General features: G+C 44.8%; 2 protein-coding genes across 4 annotated transcripts; one reads left to right on the plus strand and one right to left on the minus strand.

The window, feature by feature from the left end:
• gucy2cb (guanylate cyclase 2Cb) lies at window positions 1–10,869 on the plus strand (the record flags this gene model as incomplete). Its single annotated transcript, XM_079293715.1, is given in 28 exon segments — window positions 1–198; window positions 996–1,106; window positions 1,527–1,594; window positions 1,804–2,019; window positions 2,147–2,265; window positions 2,937–3,039; window positions 3,353–3,467; window positions 3,974–4,115; window positions 5,288–5,370; window positions 5,506–5,614; window positions 5,747–5,828; window positions 6,142–6,244; window positions 6,440–6,499; window positions 6,602–6,667; window positions 6,831–6,935; window positions 7,122–7,208; window positions 7,962–7,972; window positions 7,974–8,158; window positions 8,264–8,401; window positions 8,572–8,648; window positions 8,736–8,827; window positions 8,982–9,140; window positions 9,289–9,481; window positions 9,558–9,732; window positions 9,943–10,041; window positions 10,189–10,283; window positions 10,424–10,500; window positions 10,656–10,869. Coding segments are annotated over 28 exon segments (3,282 nt in total).
• Window positions 10,870–11,617: 748 nt separating this feature from the next.
• On the minus strand, window positions 11,618–24,675 carry kctd17 (potassium channel tetramerization domain containing 17). 3 transcript variants are annotated; one of them, XM_079293481.1, is made up of 6 exons: window positions 24,269–24,675; window positions 19,099–19,207; window positions 18,667–18,758; window positions 17,633–17,728; window positions 15,945–16,070; window positions 11,618–13,938 (listed from the first exon to the last, which is right to left on the minus strand). In XM_079293481.1, exons 1-6 carry the CDS (start codon window positions 24,617–24,619, stop codon window positions 13,909–13,911), a joined length of 804 nt encoding a protein of 267 aa, XP_079149607.1. In that variant the 5' UTR covers window positions 24,620–24,675; the 3' UTR covers window positions 11,618–13,908. The 3 variants fall into 3 exon arrangements, with proteins under 3 accessions (XP_079149607.1, XP_079149606.1, XP_079149605.1); XM_079293480.1 differs by having other exon boundaries at window positions 17,633–17,731; XM_079293479.1 differs by having other exon boundaries at window positions 17,585–17,731.
• Window positions 24,676–25,135: the final 460 nt, after the last annotated feature.

Consider the following 25,135-nt stretch of genomic DNA (forward strand, 5'->3'; position numbering starts at 1 on the left):
ATGGGAACAGGCTGGTGGTGGTTGTGCGTCTTGGGGGTTGTTGCTGCTCCGTGCCGGGGCATTAAAGAGTGTCTGGATGGGCTTACAATCAATGTGATCCTGCTGGAAGATGAAGAGTCTCCATGGAGTCTGAGGTATGTGAAGGACGGAATACTGGAGGCCATTGAGACGGACTCAGCCATTAATGCTGCAGCAGGTAATGAAGTATAACAATACTGAGGAAAACAACACTAAGACATCTGCATTTGTTTACAGAATTATGTTAAAACATGGAGCCAAATGATATTAAACTGCATTCTGCAGTACAGATTTGGGACTACACAGCAAACATTTGCAAAATACATTCGTATTTTATTCTATGAAACATCAGGTTGTGTCATAAAATGATGTGTGTGTGCAGTGTTTTTTTTACTGTCACAATTTTGACTGAAGTTGCTGGAGTGTAAACGCCCCCAAGTCCAACAGAGTAAGGTAGCGCGCTAACATTAGCCTAGCCTACACTATGACAGAAGTAACAGCCAGGACTGGTTCCCACACTACAGTACACAGCGGATGTGCTAGTCATGAACAGGGCTTCTTTTTTTTTTACATAACAACAAACAGAATTATCAAGTATTAATTAACTGCCGCTGGTCTTGAAAAAAAATGAGCTAAACTAGTTTGGTGGTAAGCTAGTTAGCTTGAAATGCTAACATTTACTGCTCGTGTTAGAGCAGACAAGTTGTTGCACTTCATGTTTGCTCTTGCTTTTTTTGGTTTATGAAAGCGTAAAATAAAAGATAAAAAAATGAACCTTCCAAATTCTTTTTTGACACATTATTGCGCTCATTACAACAAAACAGTCCCATCCACACAGCTTCAACATGCAGATCATCCAAAGCTTGAAAGACCTGCTTGTGTGTCTATTCATGGTTTGTAAACTATGACAATTGCTGTTTGGAGAAGAGATTTAAGGAACGAAAGTCACTCATAATTCAGTTTTTTTTATTTTTGAGACAGGGTTTAATCTCACGGCTAAATTTGGCGGATACAGACCGACCTTCTATCGACACAGAGGCTGCCGGAGCAGCGCGTGTGAGGGAGTGGACGAGCTAAAGCGCCTGATTGTAAGTAAAAATCTTCATCCAACTTAGACTCATGATAATGACATACTTGCTTTTTTAACATGTGGCCATAGACTTGCGCGTGTGCTTAGCGGGTACCTTGAGGATTAAAAGCTACATCCACTCGGGGTCAGACCAGAGGCTGCACCATTCTGATCTTGCACAACGTAAACAGCCAAAGAGCCACTCCAAAGAGCTACAGTGTTAATTCTAAATGTTGTGTTTGTTTAAAGCCTGTTGCTCACTTAATTGCAATGTGTGGACACATAGAGTTAATGTGTGAGCACGTGTTTACAGGGGGAGCTATCACATGGAGTTAATAGCAAGTACAACAGCACGCCTAGTGAGCTGTGCACACAAATGTGAAACAAACAGCCGCACTGACGGACAAAAACACTCAAGCTCATTTGTATTCCCTTGCAGAACGAAGGCTCACTGGGATGTGCCGTGCTCGGTCCCACCTGCACCTACACTACTTTCCAAATGTTTGAGTAAGTGCATGTGTTTCCAAGCTCAACTCCACATTCGTGCAAATATATTTAAAAAACAATGTTTCCATATTGAAACAACGTTTGACTTGTCTAAATATGGTAAAGGACAGTGCGTGTGGGATCTATACTCTCAAACACATTCGGTGGATCCACCTTACCATTGTATACCTCCGTGTATGTGTCGTTCTCCTCGTTTCTCTCTCCGTCAGCGCGGAAAAGGGTCTGAAGCTCAGCATTCCCATCATCTCGGCGGGAAGCTTTGGTCTCTCCTGCGACTACACGCACAACCTGCAGCGCCTCTTGCCGCCGGCGCGCAAGATCTCGGACTTTTTCGTCAACTTCTGGGAAGACGACAACAAGCTCAAACCCAAATGGGAGACGGCCTATGTTTACAAGAAACAGAGCAACACTGAGGATTGCTTCTGGTGAGTCACCAAGAGAAGTCCTTAAAGAGTACAGTGGAGGTGCTCTTTGGGATCAACCTTGCATTATGGCGTGTGTGTTGAATTGATATAACACACATCTGTTCTATTAAGTCATGCTGTTCCCCAGGTATATTAATGCACTGGATGAAGCCTTGAGCAAATTTGCCCAACGTATTCAGAGAACGGTGCTGCGCAGACCAGATGACCTGAAGAACGTACTGTCGCCCAAAAACAGGACAAGCAACCGTAAGACTTTTCTTTAAAAAGTGCACAATACATCCTGATGTCTGATTCAACTGCAGTATTTGAGTAGAACTGATACAGGAGTGTAGTCAGGGTTGCCAACTCTCACGCTTTTGGCTTGAGAGACAAAATGTCCTTCCCCTCCCCAATGCAATGGAGGTGTATGGGATTTCATTTGTGCAGCTCGCAGCATTAAATACTTCATATACTTATGTAGTCGTATAACAAGAGATCATCTCTCTCCAGTATCAGTGGCCAACATAATGGAGATAAATGGATAATGCACGGGTCACACTGACAACAGTTTGACTTTTGCCCTCCATATTGTATTTGGGTTGAGGCAAAAACCTCAGAGATGAGCATCTCAAAACCTGGACAAATAAACTGCAGCATCTAATAGTGGAGGGGACAAATTGGACGCAGGACAAATGATGTCCCAACAACCACTGAGACCTGTGATGTAGCCTGGGAGGGATACTGTTCGATAGGAATGTTAACTTGTGCACATAGCTTTTGGTTTCTCGTAGATGCATCTGGGGTTTTGGTATTTTGGAGTCTCGTGGTTCAAGCCAGAGGGTTGAACAGAGCGTTTGACGCCCTCCAAGGCTACAATGTTGAAAGAAAATGCATACACTACTGGTCTGTGGTGTGACATACAGCTTCTTTGTCTGCAGTGTTTATCATGTGTGGATCACCACTGGACGTAATGGAGGTGAAAACAATCTCAAAAGAGGCAGACAACCCCGATATTCTCTTCGTCCTTATTGATCTTTACAAGTCAGTGCTCGTGATTCATTCGTTCAATCTCTTTTTTTCCATCTGTGGCTTGTTTCTGATCTTGGTTCTTTCTGCAGGTGTGTGAGCTGTAAACATGATGGCACTTATTACATTGTTTGGTTAGAAATGGCTCTTTTCATTCCCACACCCTTCTTTGAGATATATCACACATGACAAGCAATTATCATCGCGCACTTCATCGACGATTCTGTTTGTACTGATGTGTATCCTCTTATTTTTTTCGTTACCTCTTGGAGTTTGTCCGTGCACGTACAGCCCTTGAAATATCGCCTCCCCTGCCTCCTCTCCACAGTGATCAATACTACACCAACACATCGTCGATGCCATCCATGAGCAACGTGCTGGTGCTGACTATGCCCCGCACCAGAAACTACACGATCAACGCAGACCTGAAAGACAACAACACGGTGAGGACACCATTCCCAAATGACTCAACTCCCTTCTTCCGTTTACTGCTGTTTAAAGGAGTAGTTGACATTTTGGGAAATACGCTTCCATTGCCTCTTTGCATCTATATACTGTCACTCTCAGCAATCAAACAGGAAGTTTTATTAAGGCAGGAAGGAGAGGGAAACCGCTAAAGGAGTCTCCCTACTGACGAACATGTTATATCTTGTGAGTTTAATCTGTTTGATCTTTCAACCCAAACGTATGAAAAGTGTCCTTTTTCAGGGGTTATGTGGGACCTGCCGAGTGACTTCCTGGATTCTTATGGCAACTCTGCTGTAGTTGCACTTTATCTCACTCTAGGAAAGTCATAGGTAATGGTCATAGATGGCAACATCTCTTTCCAGCATCAGTGTTCCCGTTCCTCTGAATAATCTACAGAGCAGTTGTTCTTATAGTGACCATAATCTATTCTAGAGAGTAGTTTCAATCATCAATTTTTCTCCCTCCGTCTGTTTCTCTGCAGATGAATGATTACATGGCCGCGTACCATGATTCAGTGCTGCTGATAGGCGAGGTGATGAGGAGAATTGCTAAAAAACCTCAGTCAGACATTCATCAGATGGAGTTTGCCAATGTGAATAACTTCAGGAACATCTCCTTTAATGGTAAGGAAAGAGGGAGAGATAGTGGGAGGAAGGGAGAGAGGAAATTAACCTCTAATGTACTTTAATTCCTGCCTGCAGTCAGAATGGTTGTAATGCTGCATAAATCATTTTGGATCAATTTCTGGGAAGAGACAAAAAAACACTTTGATAAAAGAAACCAAAGATGAAAAAGAGTGAAATCGATGTATTTGGTGGAGGGATAAGTGAAAATGCATTGATTAACAGAGACCAGACAAGGCGGTGGAGATGATTTTTGAGATACTGAAGCCATCATTCAAATTTAAATTGTTCAAACACTTTGGTTTAAGACCAAATATCTGCTAAACTAAAGACTTTCCCATGAGTCTCACCTTGACTTTGTGCTTAGTGCTAATTAGCAAACATTAGCATGCTGACACGCTAAACAAGAAAATATACTTGCGAAACATTATCATGTTAGTATTCTCATAATACTGCAGGAGTGACTGCTGAAATGGGTTTTTGTTGGATCCCTGAAATATCAGGTCTGTTCAGTCTATGGTCTGTGGTTCGCAAAAACTTCAGGGATTTCAATGTTTTGTTCTACGATATAAAATACATCAGTAAATACCTCTCTCGTAAATTTGGAAGCTTTTAAGTCTTAAAAAAAGGCTAAATGGGACTATGAGACGTCATCGCGCTGATTGGTCCGCCTTTACAGCCGTGTTGTGTATACATGTGCTCATGCGACCGTGGTGTAGTTTGTTTATAGCCTAACAACGTTATCTTTTCATTTCTGCCGATTGCAAGTGTAAGTGGTGCTCATTTGTGAAAATGATCTTTTGTCGAGAGAACGAGTGAGATGCTAACTTCCTGGGTGGGCCTACAAAAATACATCATCCCTGCAGAACTCTGTGTGCATATTAGCATGTTAACCCTCACGGGTACCATGGCTGTGGACTCCTAGGTCTGGTTTAATTGGCCTAAAAGTTCTAAACATATGGAGTCTATAAATGCTGGAAACAGCTCATTAAGTACTGAAAAGGTGTGAGGTTAAAAAAAGAAACGTCCATTGAAAATGCTGACGATAGGACCTCATGGCCAATGAAAGCGGAATGAGTCGACAGCACACTAGTTTACAGTCGGAAACTAAACTGTTGCGGTGTGTCTGCCATTATGTTTGTGCATAAAGACGTTTCTACGGTTCTTCTCAGGAAGTGCCGGAAACTACAAGCTGGACAAGCATGGAGACAGAGACGTGGATCTCTCAGTCATTTACACCACAAATGACCACAAGGTACACTGTTCATCGTGATGCCGTTTAGCAGTGACTGTGAAAAGAAACACAGATCTCTTCTATCTGTAGCAATCAAACCTCTCCGTGCTGAATCTCCTGCTGTCGCACCGTGTTTTCCTCTCTTGTGATCCACAGTACCGCATTTTATTCACATTCGACACTGAGCACAAAGTTACGAAAGTGGTTGAGACGGAGCCTTCCTTCATCTGGGGACCGACACTTCCTGATTCCAGACCAGGGGAAGGTACGGTGTAGCTGACGGTGTTGATCGACCATTGGCTGTAGACATACGTACCTGTTCAATGCCCTAGATGAGTCTGGGTTTGCTATAATAAACATTGTTTTTTGTTTGTTTAATATGTGCTCACTCCTTTAGGCCCGACATATTATAACATCATTGTCGGTGTGTTGGCTGTTACCGTGGTTGTGGTGGCCACCATCGCCTTCATTTTCTACAGGTAAGTCGCAGACCAGACGGGGCAGATGTGTGCGGTAAATTATTGAATGAACAAAGAACTCACAAATCCGAGAGTCCTAAATCAGGCGTGTGACAGACAGGCAGGCAGGCAGGTAACAAGCAAAAGGAAACTCCATGTCATGGGGTTGGATGAGCTGATGAACAGCAAAGGAACAGAGAAAGTAAAAAAACAAACAAATTGGGAGCTAAACAAGGGTGAGCAGATATTGAAAGTGCGCGTGTTGGGTGCTCATGGATGTGGATCGCTATGCTACGTTTAGCATTTTATGATGTGTTTTTTTCCCCCTGTGTAGACGGAACAAGACACAACGCCGGATGAAGATGCGCTGGTTCCACATCTCCTCTGATCTGGTCGCACTGCTGGAGAAAGACCAGCTCAATGTCATCTCTCTGAAGGTAAATGAAGCGCAAACCTCTCCGTCAGCATGGAGGCTCCTTTTCAACACACTCTTAACTTGTCCTGCAGTCACAAATCTATGATCAAATGACCTCGTTCTCGAACATGAACGCACTACAGCGCACCATCAAATAAAGTAAAGGAGTTTGGACATGTTTGCTCTGTTAACTTTGTCCTCCATCTGCCTCCGTCAGATTGAAGACGAGAGGAAAATCATGCAATTCCAGATCCGCCGTGCGCTCTACGATAAGAAGGTCATAGCCGGACACAACAGTAGTTTGTCTCATCAATCGACATGCTTTCGCACGTGGAGATTTGATCGCTGGTGTGACTGATGATGCTGCGATTGTTTTCAGATTGTGATTCTGAAGGAGCTGGAGTACTCGGATGAGGACGTTACCCAGATGATAGAACTCAACGCGGTAAAACACACACACAGCAGGTGGTTTGTGTGATGTCAGCATTTGACTGATTCATTGTCTTTATGCTTCCAGGCCTGTGTTTTTGTGGGTGTGCCCATCCTGTGTTGATGTTTTTTCCAAGCCAGACCACTGAAAGAGCTTCTGTTTCGTCTTTTCTCTGCAGCTCAAGCAAATCGACTATTACAACCTGACAAAGTTTTATGGCACAGTGAAGCTTGATAAGAGTGTGTTTGGGGTGTTCGAGTATGGAGAGAGGGGGTCGCTCAGGGTACGTACGGCAGGCTCACCTGCAGCTCAAGTCCATTCAGGTTTGAATGGAAGTTTAGTTTGCACATATCAAATCACTACTTTGATTCACAAGTCATTAATATCTGTAGCTCAGGACAGGACAAGCAAAAGAAAGCTCAAATAATGCAATCGTTTCACCAGATGTCTTGTCCCTTCCCTCTTCCAGTATGTGCTGAATGACAAGGTTTCGTACCCAGAGCAGACCTTCATGGACTGGGAGTTCAAGATCTCCGTCATGTACGACATCGCCAAGGTAAGACAGAAACTCTGCTGACAAACTGCTACTTGTGGCACAATTGCTGAAAGCATTGACTTATGTATCGATACACAGTTATCTACAATAGACACATCATTCAAAACTATAAGCCAGTGTGTGACATTTGCTAAACGCTGCCATTTAAATACCACGCTCGATTATCAATCGCCTGCAATCAGAAGGCACCTGTGGAAACACCTGCAACCAATTAGATCACTGAGCAATCAGCGCTTGAACGCCACAAATAGGGTTCAGGGCAGAGAGAGCCCCAGTTTTAGAAATTGTGTTCTAGCAATTGGAAAACAGAATCTGTAATGCAATCAGTTATTACCGGTTGTTGCTTCCTAAATTGTAATTTTATTACTTTTGCATTTCCTGAATATGTATTTTGACATAAACATGTATTTAGAAAAGTGGACCTAAACCGATTTAAAAACTTGACTATTACATTTAAATCATAATGGGAATATTTAAGTCATTCCTCTCTGATGGATTTATTACACCATGAGTTCCTTTTTTATTTATCAATCTGAATCAAAAAATAAAAGTACATGGTTTTCCTGACATATATTATAAGAAGCACAATACAGTAGTACTGTATACAGAATGTAACACAACTTCTTCAGTAATAATATTCAGATTGAATCATATTTTGGAGGGCTTATAAGGTTCATATCCAGCTGAATGTTTTAGTTCAGACCTGTAAACGTGTTGCTGCTGTTCCCCCTGACAGCCAGTAGAGGTCAGTAGAGCTCACAGATGATGGACCGCTCCTTCAATCGAAACCCTCTGGTGTGTGAATCCTCTGTTTCAGGGCATGTCCTATCTCCACGCCAGTAACATCCAGGTGCATGGTCGCCTCAAGTCCACCAACTGTGTGGTGGACAACCGCATGGTGGTGAAGATCACGGACTTTGGCTGCAATAGCTTTCTCAGCGCCGGCAAAGGTAAAGCAGCAGCGTGCCTGCTGCTCCCTCGCTGACATTTTCATGGTCAATCTCAGCACTTTCTCACATTCCCCTTCCTCTCTCTCTCCTCTTCCTCCTCTTCAGACTTGTGGACCGCTCCGGAGCACCTGAGGAGACACGGCACCTCTCAGAAAGGAGACGTGTACAGCTTTGCCATCATCGCTCACGAGATCGTTCTCAGAAAGTGCACCTTCTACACCGAGGGCTGCTCCGACCGAGCAGGTGCGACACGCTTACACAACCGCTGTCCCAAACATGAAGCCCCCCAACACTCACACGTTGAGCTCCTGAAAACCAAAAGAATGAAGAAAGTTATTCCTCATCTTAAGGGACTGTGTGAAAATGATTGAGATGACTGAGTCATTTTTCATTCATAATGTGTTTGCACACAGAAAAGCTTGCCAAAGTCATCATGTCCTACTTCAGACCTGATCTTAACTTTGAGACGGCGTCGGAGAAGGAATTGGAGGTGAGGTGATGCTGGTCGTGTGCCAACTTTACCTGCCGTGCTGTGTGTCTGAAGTGTCTTTAAGGCTTCGTGTCCTCCGTCTCGTAGGTGTACATGTTGATAAAGACCTGTTGGGATGAGGATCCAGAAAAAAGACCCGACTTCAAGAGGATAGAATCCTATCTGGGGAAAATAATCAGGTAATCGCTGTCTTGAGTTTAGCGGGTTCTCGTTGCGGTTTTAACCGTCTATGGTCTGAGAAATTGATCACATTTTTGTCGTTTGTTTTCTTGAAAGTTCATGTTTTTTTTCACCCTTCCCTTTCTTCATCCTCCTCTTCTGTTGTCCTTTCAGTGAAATTCATAACCAGGACAATGAGAGCTACATGGACAACATGATAAGAAGACTGCAGATGTACTCCAGGAACCTGGAGCGCCTGGTGGAGGAGAGAACGACCCTCTACAAAGCCGAGCGGGACAGAGCGGACCGCCTCAACTACATGCTGCTTCCTGGGTCTGTTAACAGATGATACAATAACAAATACATCCTACCTGAAAGGTAGCCCACGTGGGCCAAGTCTGGCAACACTTTGTTGGGGTACATCTGAAGTAAAGCCATATGCATCATCGTGTTTCCTCTGCGTTGGCGTCTTTCTGTGCAGCCCGGCGGTGAAAAGCCTGAAGGAGACTGGTGCGGTGGAGCCAGAGCTGTACGACGAGGTGACGATATACTTCAGCGACATCGTCGGTTTCACCACCCTGTGCCAGTACAGCACGCCGATGGAAGTCGTGGACATGCTCAACGACATCTACGGGTGCTTCGACAGCATCGTGGACCACCACGACGTGTACAAGGTATTGTAATTCAATGGCTAGACAAATATAGGTGGACAGCGCAGACACCCACCGTGTCTTCCGCTCCCACACTCAGGTGGAGACTATCGGCGACGCCTACATGGTGGCCTCCGGGCTCCCGAAGCGAAATGGGAACAGGCACGCGGTGGACATCTGCCGCATGGCGCTGGAGATCTTGGCGTTCATCGGTAACTTCCAGCTCCGACACCTGCCGGGTATCCCGGTGTGGATACGCATCGGCGTTCACTCAGGTAGACGGCACTACACTCTGGACTGTGCTTAAAGTATTAACACTCACAAATGCAGTGTGAGGCCTCTACCTTTAAATTGCTTTGAAGGTTCATTATCGGCCTTTAAAGTGCAACCATTCCCCGGTTCCTTCTGAGATCTCCACTTCCTTTGATCTGTCCACTCATCTCCCTTTATCTTGTAAACCGTTACAAACCGATGTGTGTGTCCAGGTCCCTGTGCTGCAGGTGTCGTGGGGATAAAGATGCCCAGATACTGCTTATTTGGAGACACGGTCAACACGGCATCTCGCATGGAGTCTACTGGACACCGTGAGTGGACAAAATGAAAAGCACGTATTCATGTTGCCATCTAGTGTGGTCCAGTTCCGTACGGCTCATCCCTCCCGTGCAGTTACAGAAGCTACCTAATGAAATCAATTCACGCCTGTTGTTGTTTTTATGTTTAATATCCTCCAGCCCTGCGGATCCACGTCAGTCAGCCGACTATAAATATCCTGCAGAGGACAGACTGCAAGTTTGAGTATGAGGTCAGAGGAGAAACGTATCTGAAGGTAAAGATGGGCCTCTTTACATTTACTAAACATGTCACAGATGAACCATTTGTAAACGGAACCTAGAAACACTCATTTTTGCAGAAAGCATCGAGTGAAGTGTGGGCGTCTGCAGACAGTATGAATGTGTGTTTTTCAAGGGTAAAGGCACAGAGACAACCTACTGGTTGACAGGCGAGACGGGCGAAGACTACGACCTCCCAACGCCGCCCACAACGTAAGTAAACCCGCCACCTGCTGAAAGGTATTCCCCCCAAATACTTGGGGGGAATAACCTGTATCAGGCCTGACCATCTGGCAAAAATTCAATCAGCAAAGTATTTTTTTTTTTGCTGTTTTCCACTGTTCATGCACCGGTTTCTGCTTTTCCAGTGAGAACTTCCAGCGGCTCCAGCAGGACCTCGCCAACATGATCCTGACGTGTCTGGAGCGGCGCTCTCGGGGCTCCATCCGGAGGAAGAAGCCGCTGTCGAGTCAGAGCAAGGAGGACGACGAGGACCGGGAATCGGAGGTGGAGTCTGAGAGCGACCACCCCGAGTACCTGCACCTGGCGACCGTGGATAACACCCTCAGTACATTCCTGTAGCACAGAGCTGTACTGCAGAGTGCATTGCTGTCACAGTCATCCCTGTCTGTCAGTACACGACTCAGCCAGACTCGGAGAGGGAAGAAAAGGACTGTGTGACTGGTTTTAAGTCCACCAAGCAGATTATAATTGATCAGTTTCATCCATTCGAGGCTAAACTGAGGCTCTGATGAGCGTTAATGTAGTAGTTTTAACGTACATGTGGACCTTTCTCCTGCATATCTTTTGTCAGGTTCATTGATAGTTTAAATATGCAATTTTCTTTCACTGCTTGGTCTAAAACACTTTGTGAATCATATTTTACGAGGTGCTATACTAAATAAATGTATTGTTATTATAACAAGTGTTAGATTTGGTTTAAATCTATAGATATGATTAATAATCACATGTATGCTTTAAGCATGAATAGCCCATCACACACAAGGATTAAACCTGCTGTAATGTAAAACATCCTGACATTCTTTAACTCGCTACTTTATATTCACGTGTGTTTCATCATCAGGTGATATGACTGAAGACTTTTGTGTCTCTGTGGTCAAAATATTTCAACCTCTGAGATTACTGCGAGATGATTTACTGCGCTGCTGTAACGGTTGTCTGTATAACCAGCTTTATTTCAGACGTGTCACTCGATAATGGTGGACACTGACATGAGGCCTCGTCAGGGTTATGATGTCTGCCTGGGAAAAAATGAGATTTTCAAATCTGTATTTTAAAACAAAGGACAAAGATTTATTTTGTTGAGAATAGTGACATTCATTTACTTTAAATAAAAAAATTTAAAAAAATCACCTCCTGTCCCATTGTTGTCAAAATGTGTGTTCAGGTGAAAAGAAAAGTGAAATGAAATGAAAACAGCGTTTCTTGAAGCCTGTTCAGGTTCATCTGAGGCGTTACAATGCGTGTGTCACATTGTTTTATGTGTACAGACACAGAGGACAGAAAAACTCCAGCATCAGATTAAAATAGTTTTCTATCCACAGCTGCCTGAAAGACGTTTTTTTTTTTGCACAGAATAATGAAAGAAGACCGCTGAGCAGACGTTTACACATCAAATACAAAGTGAAAACACAGTATTGTACAGCGGAAACAACTCAACACATACAGTGTGCCAATAAGAAAGTGAAGAGTGGATCCAGCTCAACAAACAAGGAAACTGCACATGTGTTTATAAAACTGACCTCATGGTAACACGTTGTCATTTGAGAGTCCGTTCATCTTCGTGAGCTAAAACTCAAAACGAGTGTATTTAGTAAACCTGATGAAAATCAAGTCAGTCAAAAATAAAAGCGAGTCGAGTAGAAAAAAAGAAAATAAGTCACCCATAGACCCCCCCCCCCTCCCCCACACACACACTTAAAAAAATATTTTTGACTGTAACATTCATAAAGAAACAGCGAGAATAAATTAGATAACTGAACGTACAAAAATAAATGAAAAAGGCTTTTTATAGAAAAGCGCTTGAAAGCAGCTTCACCGCTCACTCGCAGCAGCAGCAGCGTGTGCTTTCTGTGTCTCTACTCCAACACATGAACAAACAAACGTGCACTGGAAGAAATTTACACAAACACCAAACCTGGACTCTCAGTGAGACTGTAAACTAAAATATTAAAACGCATATTTAAAAAGAATTGCATGGAATAACATTTAACCATGTCGGTCATTTGACGTGTCAGTGTTGCTGCTTAAACTCAAGGCACCGATTGGCCCGTGTTAAGAAGAGCCACAAGGGAAAGCTGAAGTGACAAAACAATAAACAGTCTTCTTCTCCCTGCTCGTGTCACGGTTATTATCATAAGCTTGATGTGTGACGTCACCATTCTAACATCTGTTGTGTACTCCGCTCATCCGGCTAATAAAGTATTTATTGCGAGGAGCCTTACATGTCCGGGACATCGGTTTCTATTTTACACTTGAAACGGACGAGACACTTTATCTCACGCACGCACACTCAAACACACACAACGTCGTATTCGCGGCCTGTTTTTTTCTTCAGATTTAATAATCAAAATGTTATCAAAAAAAGTCGCCGACTATGATCTTAATTCTTGATTGTCTCAAGTTGAAACTCGGACTGCTTAATGTCTGTATGAAGCAGCCCGTGTTTCCATACTACATGTTGCTGGTCAGACAGTGTTACACAGACTTGTGCAGGGGATACGACTTCGATCCGTGGTGCAGTTCCTACAAGTTGCCAACAGAGGCTGTTAAAAGTCCGGCCTGATCCAACTGCTTCTCAAAACCCCTTTTCAATCACACACCTGCACTGCGGCAGATCTGCTGCTCCTTATTTCACAGGCAAAGATGACGACAAAAGACATTACGTGACCATCTCCCCCCCCCCCCCTCTTGCCTCTTACACTTCTCTGTTACAGCCTTTTCCGACAGCTCTCTGTCAGCTGGGTCCAAAGCTGGCTGTGGATCTCAGCCAAGGCGACAGACTGAGACGCTGCTGCTGCTGCAGGTGTGTATCAGTGCGCGACAGGGCGCTGGTGCAGGGGGATAATGTGTGAGCTCTGTTGGATGACCGTTTCTGTCTGGAGCCGGATGAAACCTGCGCGAGGGTTTTGTCCGTCTGCAGCTACGTCGTTTCAATCCGTCGCTTCAGAGCCAACTGCACAGAGAAACAGCGAAGCTGACATCCAATACGGTGAGCTCAAACCACCGGCGCTAACCCCATGTTCACACCGAGTGCAAATAACTCGCCCTGCATGCTGATAGGCCCGGGTCGACGCACCCGACGCAACACAGAACCGAAGGCGCACCGTGGTTCAGCCAGCTTTCATCTGGATCTTTGGTTACTAAGCTCCACTACTGTCCTTGGCCATATGACGGCCGCACACATGTTTAATTCTACTGATTAAATTAGTTTCATCTTGCTGTGCCTGACTGGGATATTTAGGATTTGTTTAGTTTTTGGTCATCTGGTAATGTTTGTAACAATGAACTGATAATGCTACAAATCTGTTTTGATGACTGTCCATTGACGCACATATACACCATGTCGAGAAAAAAAACAACTTAAAGTTCTTGGGATTTCTACATCCGGGACCCATGGATCTGGAAGAGCTGTGGAATATGAGAAAAACAGAGATTAGGGAAAAGTAGATCCACGGCTTTCTAATCTATTCACATTGTATACAATCTATGCTATGGTATGGCTGTGATGATGCTGATGATGAAAATGGTGACGGAATGAGAGCACATGACTCCACTGACATGCATAATGGTTGGGAACATCGACAAAAACACACACAGTCATGTCTTCACCACTTACTACACGTTTAAGATGTGTGCCCCTTTAACATGTACTTGATTCTGCATGTTTAAACGTCTGCGTTTGTGTGTTTATTACGTGCTGGGTGTGACTGTGTGTGGCTCTACATTGAGACTGTACATACAGCATGTACACAGACTGGCAAGGACATCTGCTGCTGCTGCTGCTGCTGCACTGAAAAGGTCGGGATATTTCATGTCGCAGCATCGGTAAGGAGAGCCCAGAGAGACACGCGGCTCAATCGATATCTCGTAAGGCTGCCGTGCCGGGCCACATGTCTGTGTTTACACACATACAACAAGCCGGTGCAGATCACCACGACAGACAGCATGTGGGGGCTTTCTTGACCATTTATTTGCAAGTGTATTTGACAGGGACCACGCATTATAAACTTCAATACTTGAAATCTGATGCATTGTACAGATAAATAAAGCGGGAACAAATCTATTTTAATCCCCACTCCCCTGGGCAGCTACTAAGCATCAGTGGAGTCATCTTTCTGTCAATTTATTGTGAAATTATTAATTATTATTAAATTATCTATCAACTAAAATCTGTCTCAAAATGAGATCTACAATTCTGTTTCTACTTCTTTTGCTGGTTGCCCAATGACAGAAAAAAAGACAACGCTAGGCTTTTCAAAATAAAAGCATCGGGCCAGAAAGCGACTTACCGTATATATAAATAACTATATTAAAGCCTTATTTGAGCTCAGAAAAACTTCAGTGTCCAGTTATCTCATTCTCAATGCAGCGCCATGAAACACCCCAGATCTCTGTGGACATCACACACATATCTATATATATATATCTATATATCTATATATATATAGATATCTATATCCATATACACGGTACTGTATATACAAACACTAAAATCTACCAGGTCTACTCACTAGCACATCTATCGCACAGTTCCTCACCCATTCCCGCCTCTCTTTGGAAAAAGGAAACATGACTCCCTCATTCTCTATGCCACTCATTTGGCGTGGTACCTCTCCCTCCCTCCTCCTCCTCCACCACCACCTCCTCCTCCTCCTCCTCCACCACCACCACCTCCTCCTCCTCCTCCTCCTCCTCCTCCTCCTTAGCGGCTTCCTCCTCCTGCGTCTCCGCCGGCTTCATTCAGCATGAAGGACGGAGGGGGAAACACAAAAGAAAAGGGAAAAAAAAAAGACAGAAAATGACAAAAACATGAACAGGCTGATGAGTGTCAGTGAGTGGATTGTGAGAAGCTTAGAGGTAACTATAGAGAAAGGCAGATATATATATCTATACATCCATATGCCAGAGAGAGAGAAAGAGACAGAGAGAGAGAGACAGAGAGAGAGACAGAGAGAGAGAGAGAGCGAGAGAGACAGAGAGAGAGAGAGAGAGAGCGAGAGAGAGAGAGAGTGAGAGAGAGAGAGCGAGAGAGAGAGAGAGAGAGAGCGAGAGAGAGAGAGAGTGAGAGAGAGAGAGCGAGAGAGACAGAGAGCGAGAGAGACAGAGAGAGAGAGAGCGAGAGAGAGAGAGAGAGAGCGAGAGAGAGAGCGAGAGAGAGAGAGAGAGGAAAGAGATTGATACAGTGTCAGAGATAGACTGGAAGACTAAGTGAGGGATTGATAACAGTCGGAAAGAGAGGGAGAGCTGCGTGAATGATGGAGTGAATGTGTTCGTGAATGACATTTCACGGGCAGGTGACATTTGGAGCTTTCAATGTTGAGTGCAGGATCAAAGCACAACCGCTTCAGAGGAGACACACACACCACAACAACAACTCATCGATCCCTCCGCGACCGAGGGTTCCGGAGACTCACCTTGGTTTTGTGGCTCTGCTCCGTAGCCAGGCCGGATCCCGGAGTGTGAAGCTCCTTGGACACGACGCACAGAAACTCAGCCTGGTCCTCCGTTCCATAGCTGTATGACGAGCCGATGTTCACCATCTGGAGGAGGGAGAGAGAGCGAGAGAGAGAGAGAGAGAGAGAGAGAGAGAGAGAGCGAGAGCGAGAGAGAGTGAGAGAGAGAGAGATGGTGAGTGTCAGGACGAATTACAGATCACAGCAGAGAAAAACAGAAACCATGAGACGGAAAGTAACGGAGACAGCTGGGAAACAACGAGCATCTTCTACTTGTGGGAAGTGGCACAAACAACTGGGGGTCAGCTTCTGCAGGGAGCTTGGTGCCGAAGCTGTGGGAGGGGAGGAGGGTGGGGGGGAGGGGTCTCCATGTGACTTTAGGCTACATTGTGGATAGGCTGACCTAATAAGACTCCACCAGGCTCTGAAGTCCGCGGGTCAATGAACTGCAGCCTCTCAACTTAAGGGGCCAGTCCATCACTTCAAAAGATAACCTTAATTCCCCCCTACGCCTGACATTACAGCGACTCCAAAGATCAATATAATTGAGTCTATTTTTACTGTGTGGTCACACTGTGAGCGGTGGGTCGCTCTCTTCTATCAGACTGCCGATGGTGTGACAGTAAGAGCTGGTCTGCAGCGTTTTAAAACATTTGTGAGCCAGTTTTGAACTCTTAATAGAAGACTGCAACTCAAGATTATTTGTCTCAAATGAATCATTTGGTCTGAAAATATCATAAAACCACACGCATCACATTTTACCAGAGCCAAAGGGGACATATTGCAATTGCTTGTTTTGTTTAACCAGTTTAGACGACCAACAAAACAGCAAATTTGAAAAAAATCAAATAAATTTTGCTAAAAAGAAAGAATTTAACGAATTAATTTTCTGAAATACAACATAAGAGAAAATTATCACAGCAAAAAATTGACACGTCTCAAAATAAATGTATGGAGTGGTCCGAGTCCCTTGCTGGTTGTGATATCAGAACATGGCCATTAGCTCAGCCAATCACAAAAGGTTTCATGCGTCCACAACAGAAGCACACACCGACTCTTTAGTCTGTGACACATTGGATTTTGTAGCTCACAATGTGAACACGCTCTGTTGTTAACGCTGTCCTGTAACCTGCAGCAGACTGAACAAACACATCTGGTCTACGACATTAATAAATAAACAGTAAATCTACCAGCTGTAGACAAACCTCTCGCACAAAGACAATGACCCGGGAACACTCCAGAACCAGCGCAGGACATGGGCCTTATCTGGGTTCTGAACCCTTCGGAAGAGGCTGAAGGTACAAGATACTGAAGATAGAGTGCTGTGCCTGCGGTGACATGATGTCTGTGTTAGAAGAAGTGCAATGGAATATCTTTAACATTTGAATTACGAAACAAATGTCATTATAGGTCATGGACTCACTAGATAAGTCCTACCTAAGGTAAATAAATCAACAGAGCCAATGCAAACTAATGCAATCTGGGAGTCCTAAACTCAGTTGGGGAGTGCAGCTAGCAGGGCTCAGGTTTCTGGGGGGGCCAAGGGGTCAGGCCAAAGGGGTCAAGATTGAAGGGTCAGCAGCAGCGTGAGTCCAACCCACAGTCCAGAGCAGTCCGGTGCGGGGCTTTCTGCAGGCGCGCACGCTGACCTGCTCAAACTTCCAGCCGTCCGACATCGTGGAGACCATCTGGGTGAGCTCCTCCTCCTGGCACTGCAACACTCGGTACACGTGCTTGGGGGGCACCTGCTGTGGAAAGAGGAGAGGAGAGGGGGGTAGGGGGGGGGGGAGTTGAGAAGACAGCAAACATATGTATCTGCCTGGACCAAACCGAAGAGACAAAACAATCATGCGGTGGTGAGCTAGCTGTGAGATAAGCGCTTTCATGTCTTGGCACTATGTTTAACAGCAGCAGCGAGTCCAGTACAGTGCAATAGAACGCAGAGACAGTGGGTGGATGTTGGAGAGGGCAGTGAGATTATGTAAGCGTGAGTGCAAACACCCTGAGAAAAGAAAAGAAGCCTGATGTACCGCACAGCTCTCTTCAGAGAAGCACAGGAGCGTGAAATCACCAACAAAGACTGCAGCACTGACAGACATCGCACTTACACCACCACCACCATCATGGTGTGTGTGTGTGCGTGCGTGTGTCTGTTTGTTTCAAATGCAGACGATTCAGTTTTGAAATATGTAGTACACTCTGTACTTTTGACTTCCTGAATACTTTTAAGAACCAGCTCAAAACCCACCTCTTTAGGCTGGCGTTTGAGTAAAAACCCATGTCCTAGACCTGCTCTTAAAATATATTTAAATTTTTTATTATTAAATTTTTAATTTAATTTAATTTAATTTAATGTAATGTAATGTAATGTAATGTAATGTAATGTAATGTAATGTAATGTAATTTAATTTAATTTAATTTAATTCTGTGTATGTAATTGATTGACCCTAGGGTCACATTGTGGGTTTTTATGCTTTTAAATTTCTGTGAAAAGCGCTCTATAAATAAATTTCATTTCATATACTGTCACCATTAGATGGAAAAACAACCATGATGGTTTAAGAATATTAACACAACTGTTGCGTTACACTGCATCTTTAACATTACACACACATGACGCGCTGTATCGGTTTCATAAAACGACGACTGCAGCGTCTGTTGGGTTGTTGAGTTCTGTGTTTACCTGCGTGGCTTTGGAGTCCCTCTCCACGATCCGCTCCTTGATCAGTTTGATCAGCGGGGCGATGTTGTAAAACTCAGCCTCCTCCAGGACACCTCGAAAACAAAGGACGCAACACACGGGTCAGCTGCCGTGTGCACACTGAACGCAGACACAAGCCCGCATTTTTACAGAATTGAACGACGTCAACCATTTATGCACTACTTTAAGCTCACTATTTGAACTGTCCATCCACTACTTTCAGCCAGGGAATTTGTATCTAACAGTTATTGCTGCGGAATGAAACTAGAATCTAAAGTGATGAGAGACCCTCAGGGACATGGGGCAGTATGGAGGCCCACAGTATTCTCCTGATTTCCACCTGCCCAACAAACAAATAAAAACCAGCTCATGCACTCGGGACCCATGTGAGCAGAGTCAAAGCACGTGAAAGACCTTCTTCAGCCAGCTCCTTGTTGTAGACCAGCTTGCCATGCCGCAAGTAGTTGAGGATGGGGCCGAAGTAGGTGGGGTCTCTGTCAATCACATAGGCTCCAGAGTCATCCTGCAGCAGACGGAGAATCAGAGAGACAACACTGTGAAAGCATGTTCACATCTTCATGTATGTACATAGCTGCAGAAAGTCTCTCTTCTTGTGTGTGTGATTGTGGGAGGTTATTCTATTACAAGCTGTGGATGTTTTTAAACTTGTTATAGTACTTATTTTTGTGGTCCTGTGTAATATCTGTGTAAACAAAGGATCTGGCCACTGTTATTTTTGGACTGCACCATTAATGGACCTCTTTTGTAATATGTTGCAGTATTTTTAGACCCAAAAGTTCACGAGCTGGAGAACAACATCCTGGTTCGGCTTTTTTTTCATCTTGCGTTTGCAGCGCTGGCGGTTCAGAGCGTAAGTATGTAGGAAAAGATGCACCGCAGAGGGTTTTGTTTTCAAAATAAAAGCCCCACAGTCCTGCCTCCACTCCCAGCTCATGGAGGCCAAGGTCTATCAGAACTTCAGTGTTAGCTAACGCTAGCTTGCTGATACAAAAGAGGTCATTTAAGAGGAACATGGTCGACACATCTGACCTCACACTTGGAGACATTTTAAATTACATTTCACAAAAATACACACATCCTAAAATTACAAAACATTTTGCAAATTGACCCATTAAAGTTGAGCGCAATAAACATTCTAAACTACGTGAATATGACTAACTCCGACACATTTATACATCTATGCATAAGTAATGCCTAGATTTTAAAAAAGATTGAAAGTTTAACATCTTGTGTTGCCATTGACTTCCTGTTTTTTTTGATTGGACAGCAACAGATACTTCCTCCTACCCAGTGCTACGGTGTTTTACTTGCAAAGGCATTCCTTCAGTATTAATTTAGTAAACCACTTGTTTTGCAAGTGGTTAAAGATTATGCATGCTCGTAAAGCATCATCATCTTCATCTTCAGTGTGACTAGTGAGAGAATTAAGCCGCAGTCGAACAAACAGAATCGGGAGAAAGGGGGGCCAGCCAGAAGACATTTCTGAATGGTCGATGGTGTGTTGTCGAATCATTTTAAAAGAGGAGTGCCTCTTTGTCCCCGACACTCAAAATGAACGACGACACCTTCATACACGAACGGACGTTTTCAGACTGTCAAGCAGTCCGGAGGATGTGCGACGCGGCTCCATGAGGGACGAGGAATTAGTGGAGGAAAAAGACAAATGGGTGTGACGACAAGAAGAGACCTGCAGACCGACAGAACAGCAGGGAGGCATACGAGAGTGTGTGTGTGTGTGTGTGTGTGTGTGTGTGTGTGTGTGTGTGTGTGTGTGTGTGTGTGTGTGTGTGTGTGTAGAAACACTGACAATAACCTCCCATCAGAAACGACGTGTAGACGCACTTGCACCTACCAAGACGGAGGACGGAGGGGACACGTGGGGGGTTTCTGTGTTTGTGCGTGTGACAGAGAGACACAAAGACGGAATCAGGACAGACCGCATTGGAGGGGACGGGATATGAAGACATAAGAGGCAGCATGCATCTGCACTGAAAATCCCAATGACTATGGAAAGGTTGCAGACTGATGCACGCACACACCAGCCGAAACGAACGGAGCCGCAGTGGAGGACGGAGCGACGCCTCGTCAACGTGACTTGACAGAATGGGCGTGACGACAGCGGGGAGAAGCTTCCTGCATGCGTCTCTCCCCCCCTCTCTCACACACACACATACAATATTAGCATGGCTATTCAGTACGACAGTACGATTCAGTTGTTGAGTTGATGGTTTACGGAGCACTTGTTCCGGGTAATGAGATGCGAGACTCCACAGCGTCTCCCCACAGAGGTAAATACGCCCCACGTGCGATCACCGATCACCAGACATAAGCCCCGCCCACCACACATAAGCCCCGCCTACCGCTCAAAACACACTTGATTGAGCACGTGTGTGATTGCAAACTGTTGTGTTTTTTTTTTTGCATTCCCCATTGTGGCATTCTTTAACATCACTTGTGTGTATGCCACTTGTTATCACTCAACAGGCGAGAAAGTAGGGCAGTCGTCCAATTCTCCGGTTGAGTCTACACCACACACGCCCATCAATCTGATTTAATCAACGCTGGTCGATCACTCCCTCGTCTGACAGTTACTGTAAAGTTGTGGCAACCAACGGAATTCAGATACATGTTTAGGAAAGTGTTTTTAAAAAGGTGGCGAGCTTAACTTTGCTGTTTAACTGTATTTAACACATGCATGCGTTGTGATGTCGATGCTGACTGGAGATACTGCTACGCTTTAGTGGAAATGTGAAAAGAAAACACACATTTGGCCGTGATGCTGCTCTCCAGACTCTGACATGACTGTGATTTCTAATTCGGGATAAACTGAATTGATCATCTCCGGCACCACAGATGGTCTGGCTGAACCACCGACGTCTGAGCGTTGGTGACATGTTTTGATGTCGGAGGCATCGCAGCGGCTCTTCACTGATGAACACGTTTAACTTTATGTCCTTCCGCTTCCTTGCTGGGTGAGGGGAAAAGCGTTGTGGATTACAAAAAGATGCTTTCTTTGGACGTTGGTTCAGCAAAACTGTGAGCCTCTAAAGTGGATTTTCTTTTCTGGCTGCAACTTATTTTACTTCCATATGTATTGAATTTATTAAGAAAGTAAGTTTAAGTAAATAAAACAGCAAATGATCAAAAACTGTGGTGATGATTTCTTTCCCTGGTGTTCAGCCCTAGATTGCAACAAAGTTTATACATTGATTCTTATTCATGTCCTCTGGAGGTGGAGCGGGGACAAGTCCACACAACTCTGTTCATTCAAATAAAAACCGCGGCTCTGGCATTGTTTCCATGATTACTGGTCTCTGCCAACGCCTCATATTACACATCCAACTACGCAGATAAGATGACAAAGCGAGTCCAGGCGTGTCGAGGAATTCATGCTGACACTGCGAGATGATGCAGAGATTTTAATTATAAAAACATCAACATCTGAACATTTTCACAGATCATCCCCGTTACCGCATCGGGCCATCACAACTCATATGAATGAAGCCACTGATGATCGTAAATCCGTGGGAATAGGATGATGCGGTTACAGCCCAGAACTGGCCGCCCTGTTGCACCTGTGCAGCTAACATCCTCTCCAGCATCATCAAAACCCAATCTAAGCCACATAATGTAATTGGCGTGGGACGCATTAACGGCCCGTATAGCCCTGCTTTTGAGGGGGCAGCCGAGGGTGCAGTAATCTCATTAAAAACAGTCGCGCACAGCCAGACAGTCTGTGGTTTTTTTTTTTTTTTTAAACAGCCATGAACCCCTGAGCAAACTTAAAACGCCGGCGGATTAAAAGGAGGACGCCAGCGCGGATAAAATCAGCCTCCCTCCTGGGTGAGAGAAGAAAACACACTCGCTGAACCAGCTGACACAAGGAGCCCCTTCAAAAGACACTCCAATACGCACTCCATGCTTTTCACAGACCTCATTTTCGGGACAGGATTCTGCAGTGTGCTCACTTTATTGTTTCCCTAATAGAACAAGGAAGGTTGCAAGACAGGATTTCCTCAGGAAAACGTAGAGTAGAAGGTGGTAAGAAGCCCAGATCTTGACTCATTTATTTATTTTGTGGCGGAGGGAGAAACCCGCGCAGTCTCGTCTAGTTTGGCAACGTGATGCCACATAACAGTGATCCACGAGTATTATACATGTAGACATCTGTAGGGGTGTGATGTTTATAGTCAGCTGGTGTTATGGCAGATAGGTTGTCTTCATGTTAAGATATGCAATTCCACAGTTCAAAATAGTCAGGGATTAACATGATATATTCCATATCTCTGCTATACACCGCTGACTTTACACAATAAAAGGCACAGACGGGGAACGGACAAATGGATCCGGTGTGAGTCAGCTGGCGTGAGCGAGGACGAGGAGAGGACAGAGTGAAGGAAAGAAGGAAAGAAGTGTAAGTGTTTGTGTGAGACAGAGACAGGTTGGCCGTGTGACCTCAGACGGTGCAGAGGGAGCTCCCGTCGGGCCGCGGCTGAAGGTCACGCGGGAATGTTTCTTTCCACGGAGCCGAGCTGCTGGCGGCTACAAATCTCCTAACTCCAAATTTCGGTGGTTGTTTATTTTTGGGCTTAGTCACTCTTCATCCGAGGTTGTTCCTCTGCAAACCATGGACGGCGGTTAAAACCCTCCATTGGATCACATCTAAGGTGAGCCGATTAGGATTCAGCAACATGACGATGTGTGAGATGATACGAGTGTGTCCTGTGGTTTAGTATCTGTGGGTGCATTAGCTCATTACGGGTGGTGTTGTTAACCAATGAGCGGGACTGTTCTACAGTAACAACACATGTTTTACAAAAAATGTGTTAATTTTCTGACATTCAAGTTAAATTTAGCTGACATTCTGTTATTTCAGATAGTTATTTTACTGTCTCTCTCTCTCTCTCTCTCTCATTCGATGCCAGCTGCACAGCTCCTGTAGAAGAGGAGGCAGGTGTTCATCCATCTGACTAAAGCTACATTCACACCACAAAAGGATGCTGAGACACACATATAGAGGAGAGAGCTCCATACTGAACATTATACAGTATATCAGCTGGTCATTAGACAGCTCTATGCCTGCTCTGGAGATGCAGACGTGCATTTCCGGGGCAGAACAGACTTGTAGTAGTACATTTGGGGAATGGCGCACAGAGAACACAGTACTGTAGTTATTAAGGCGACTGTGATACCTTTGGAGGTAAAAAAACAAACATCATATTGCAGAAGTCGGTCATTAGCATTGTACCATTCAGCCTCTACGGGATAGAGTATAGGGATAGATAGATAAATAATCCCTTTAGTGAGATGAGAGAAAATCAACCTTTCAAAATAAATCATGGCGATATATTCTGTAGGGTTGCACGTGCCCTTCCCATACAGCTACTACCAGCCCTTCTTCTTACTGTAAGTATAAGGAACATTAAACGATGGCTAACACTAACAAATATCACAACACAACTTTAAATGTAATCGAGTACTGGCTGCCACATACACATACCGTACAGACAAAGTACTAAAATGGTATTTCACCGGGGGGTTAAAGTGTCCCGACTGGACTCACCGTGTCCGAGTGCAGGTCCTGCTGTTGGCACAGCCGGTACAGGAACGAAGTTTGCTCTTTGAGGAGGGTCTGCCGCGTTGTGAGGAACACCGTGCCACCGACGTTCAGCCGGACCCACTTCCCGTTATTCCCCCCGTTGGGATTGATGACCGAGCCATTACTGATGCTCTGCGACGCCTGCCCGCCGGGTTCAGACGCGCTGGCGGTGGCGGACGTCACGCTCTCTCCCGCCTCGCTGTCTTTGTTGTTGTTATTGTTGTTGTTGTTGTTGCCGTTGAGGCGGCAGCCCGGGCGCGTCGACAGCGCGGCGACGTCCGCCGGTTCCCGCTGGTCGTCCGCTGTCGTTGCCATTTGGAAACCGTCCCACTAGACACGAGAAGAAGACGAGCGAGGGCGTCCGTCCGTGTCCGCTGTTACCTTGGCTCTCTCACTCCGTTTCCAGCCGAGCACGCTCCGCCCCGAAACGCCGCACGAACTCAAAGATCAGCCGCGTGAAGGTACAGGAAGTGAGGCATAGTACATCCGAGAAATACTTTCAAAATAAGAGCTCTACCCAGTTAACTAAGAATGGAAAGTATGCATTAAAAAAATCGAGGTAATCTAAGTATCTTTAGATATTAAAGCAGGTGGTACCTTTGCATGTGGGGTGTTTGTGCAGTAATCGTACCTCTCATAGCAATATAACTTAAAATAATGTACAATAATAAAAACAAATAGGCCTCTTGCTTGATTTATCAAGTGCACAAATACTGTCACAAATGACATATTTCTGTTTGACAATATTTACAGTTATTTAGGCTGGTTTAATAGTTTAAATGTTTATCAGACTTAGTTGACAGCCTCCTTTTGTAAAAATGAGCATGCAGT

Source organism: Melanostigma gelatinosum (genome assembly GCF_949748355.1).
Source record: "Melanostigma gelatinosum genome assembly, chromosome: 21".
Lineage (NCBI taxonomy): Eukaryota > Metazoa > Chordata > Actinopteri > Perciformes > Zoarcidae > Melanostigma > Melanostigma gelatinosum.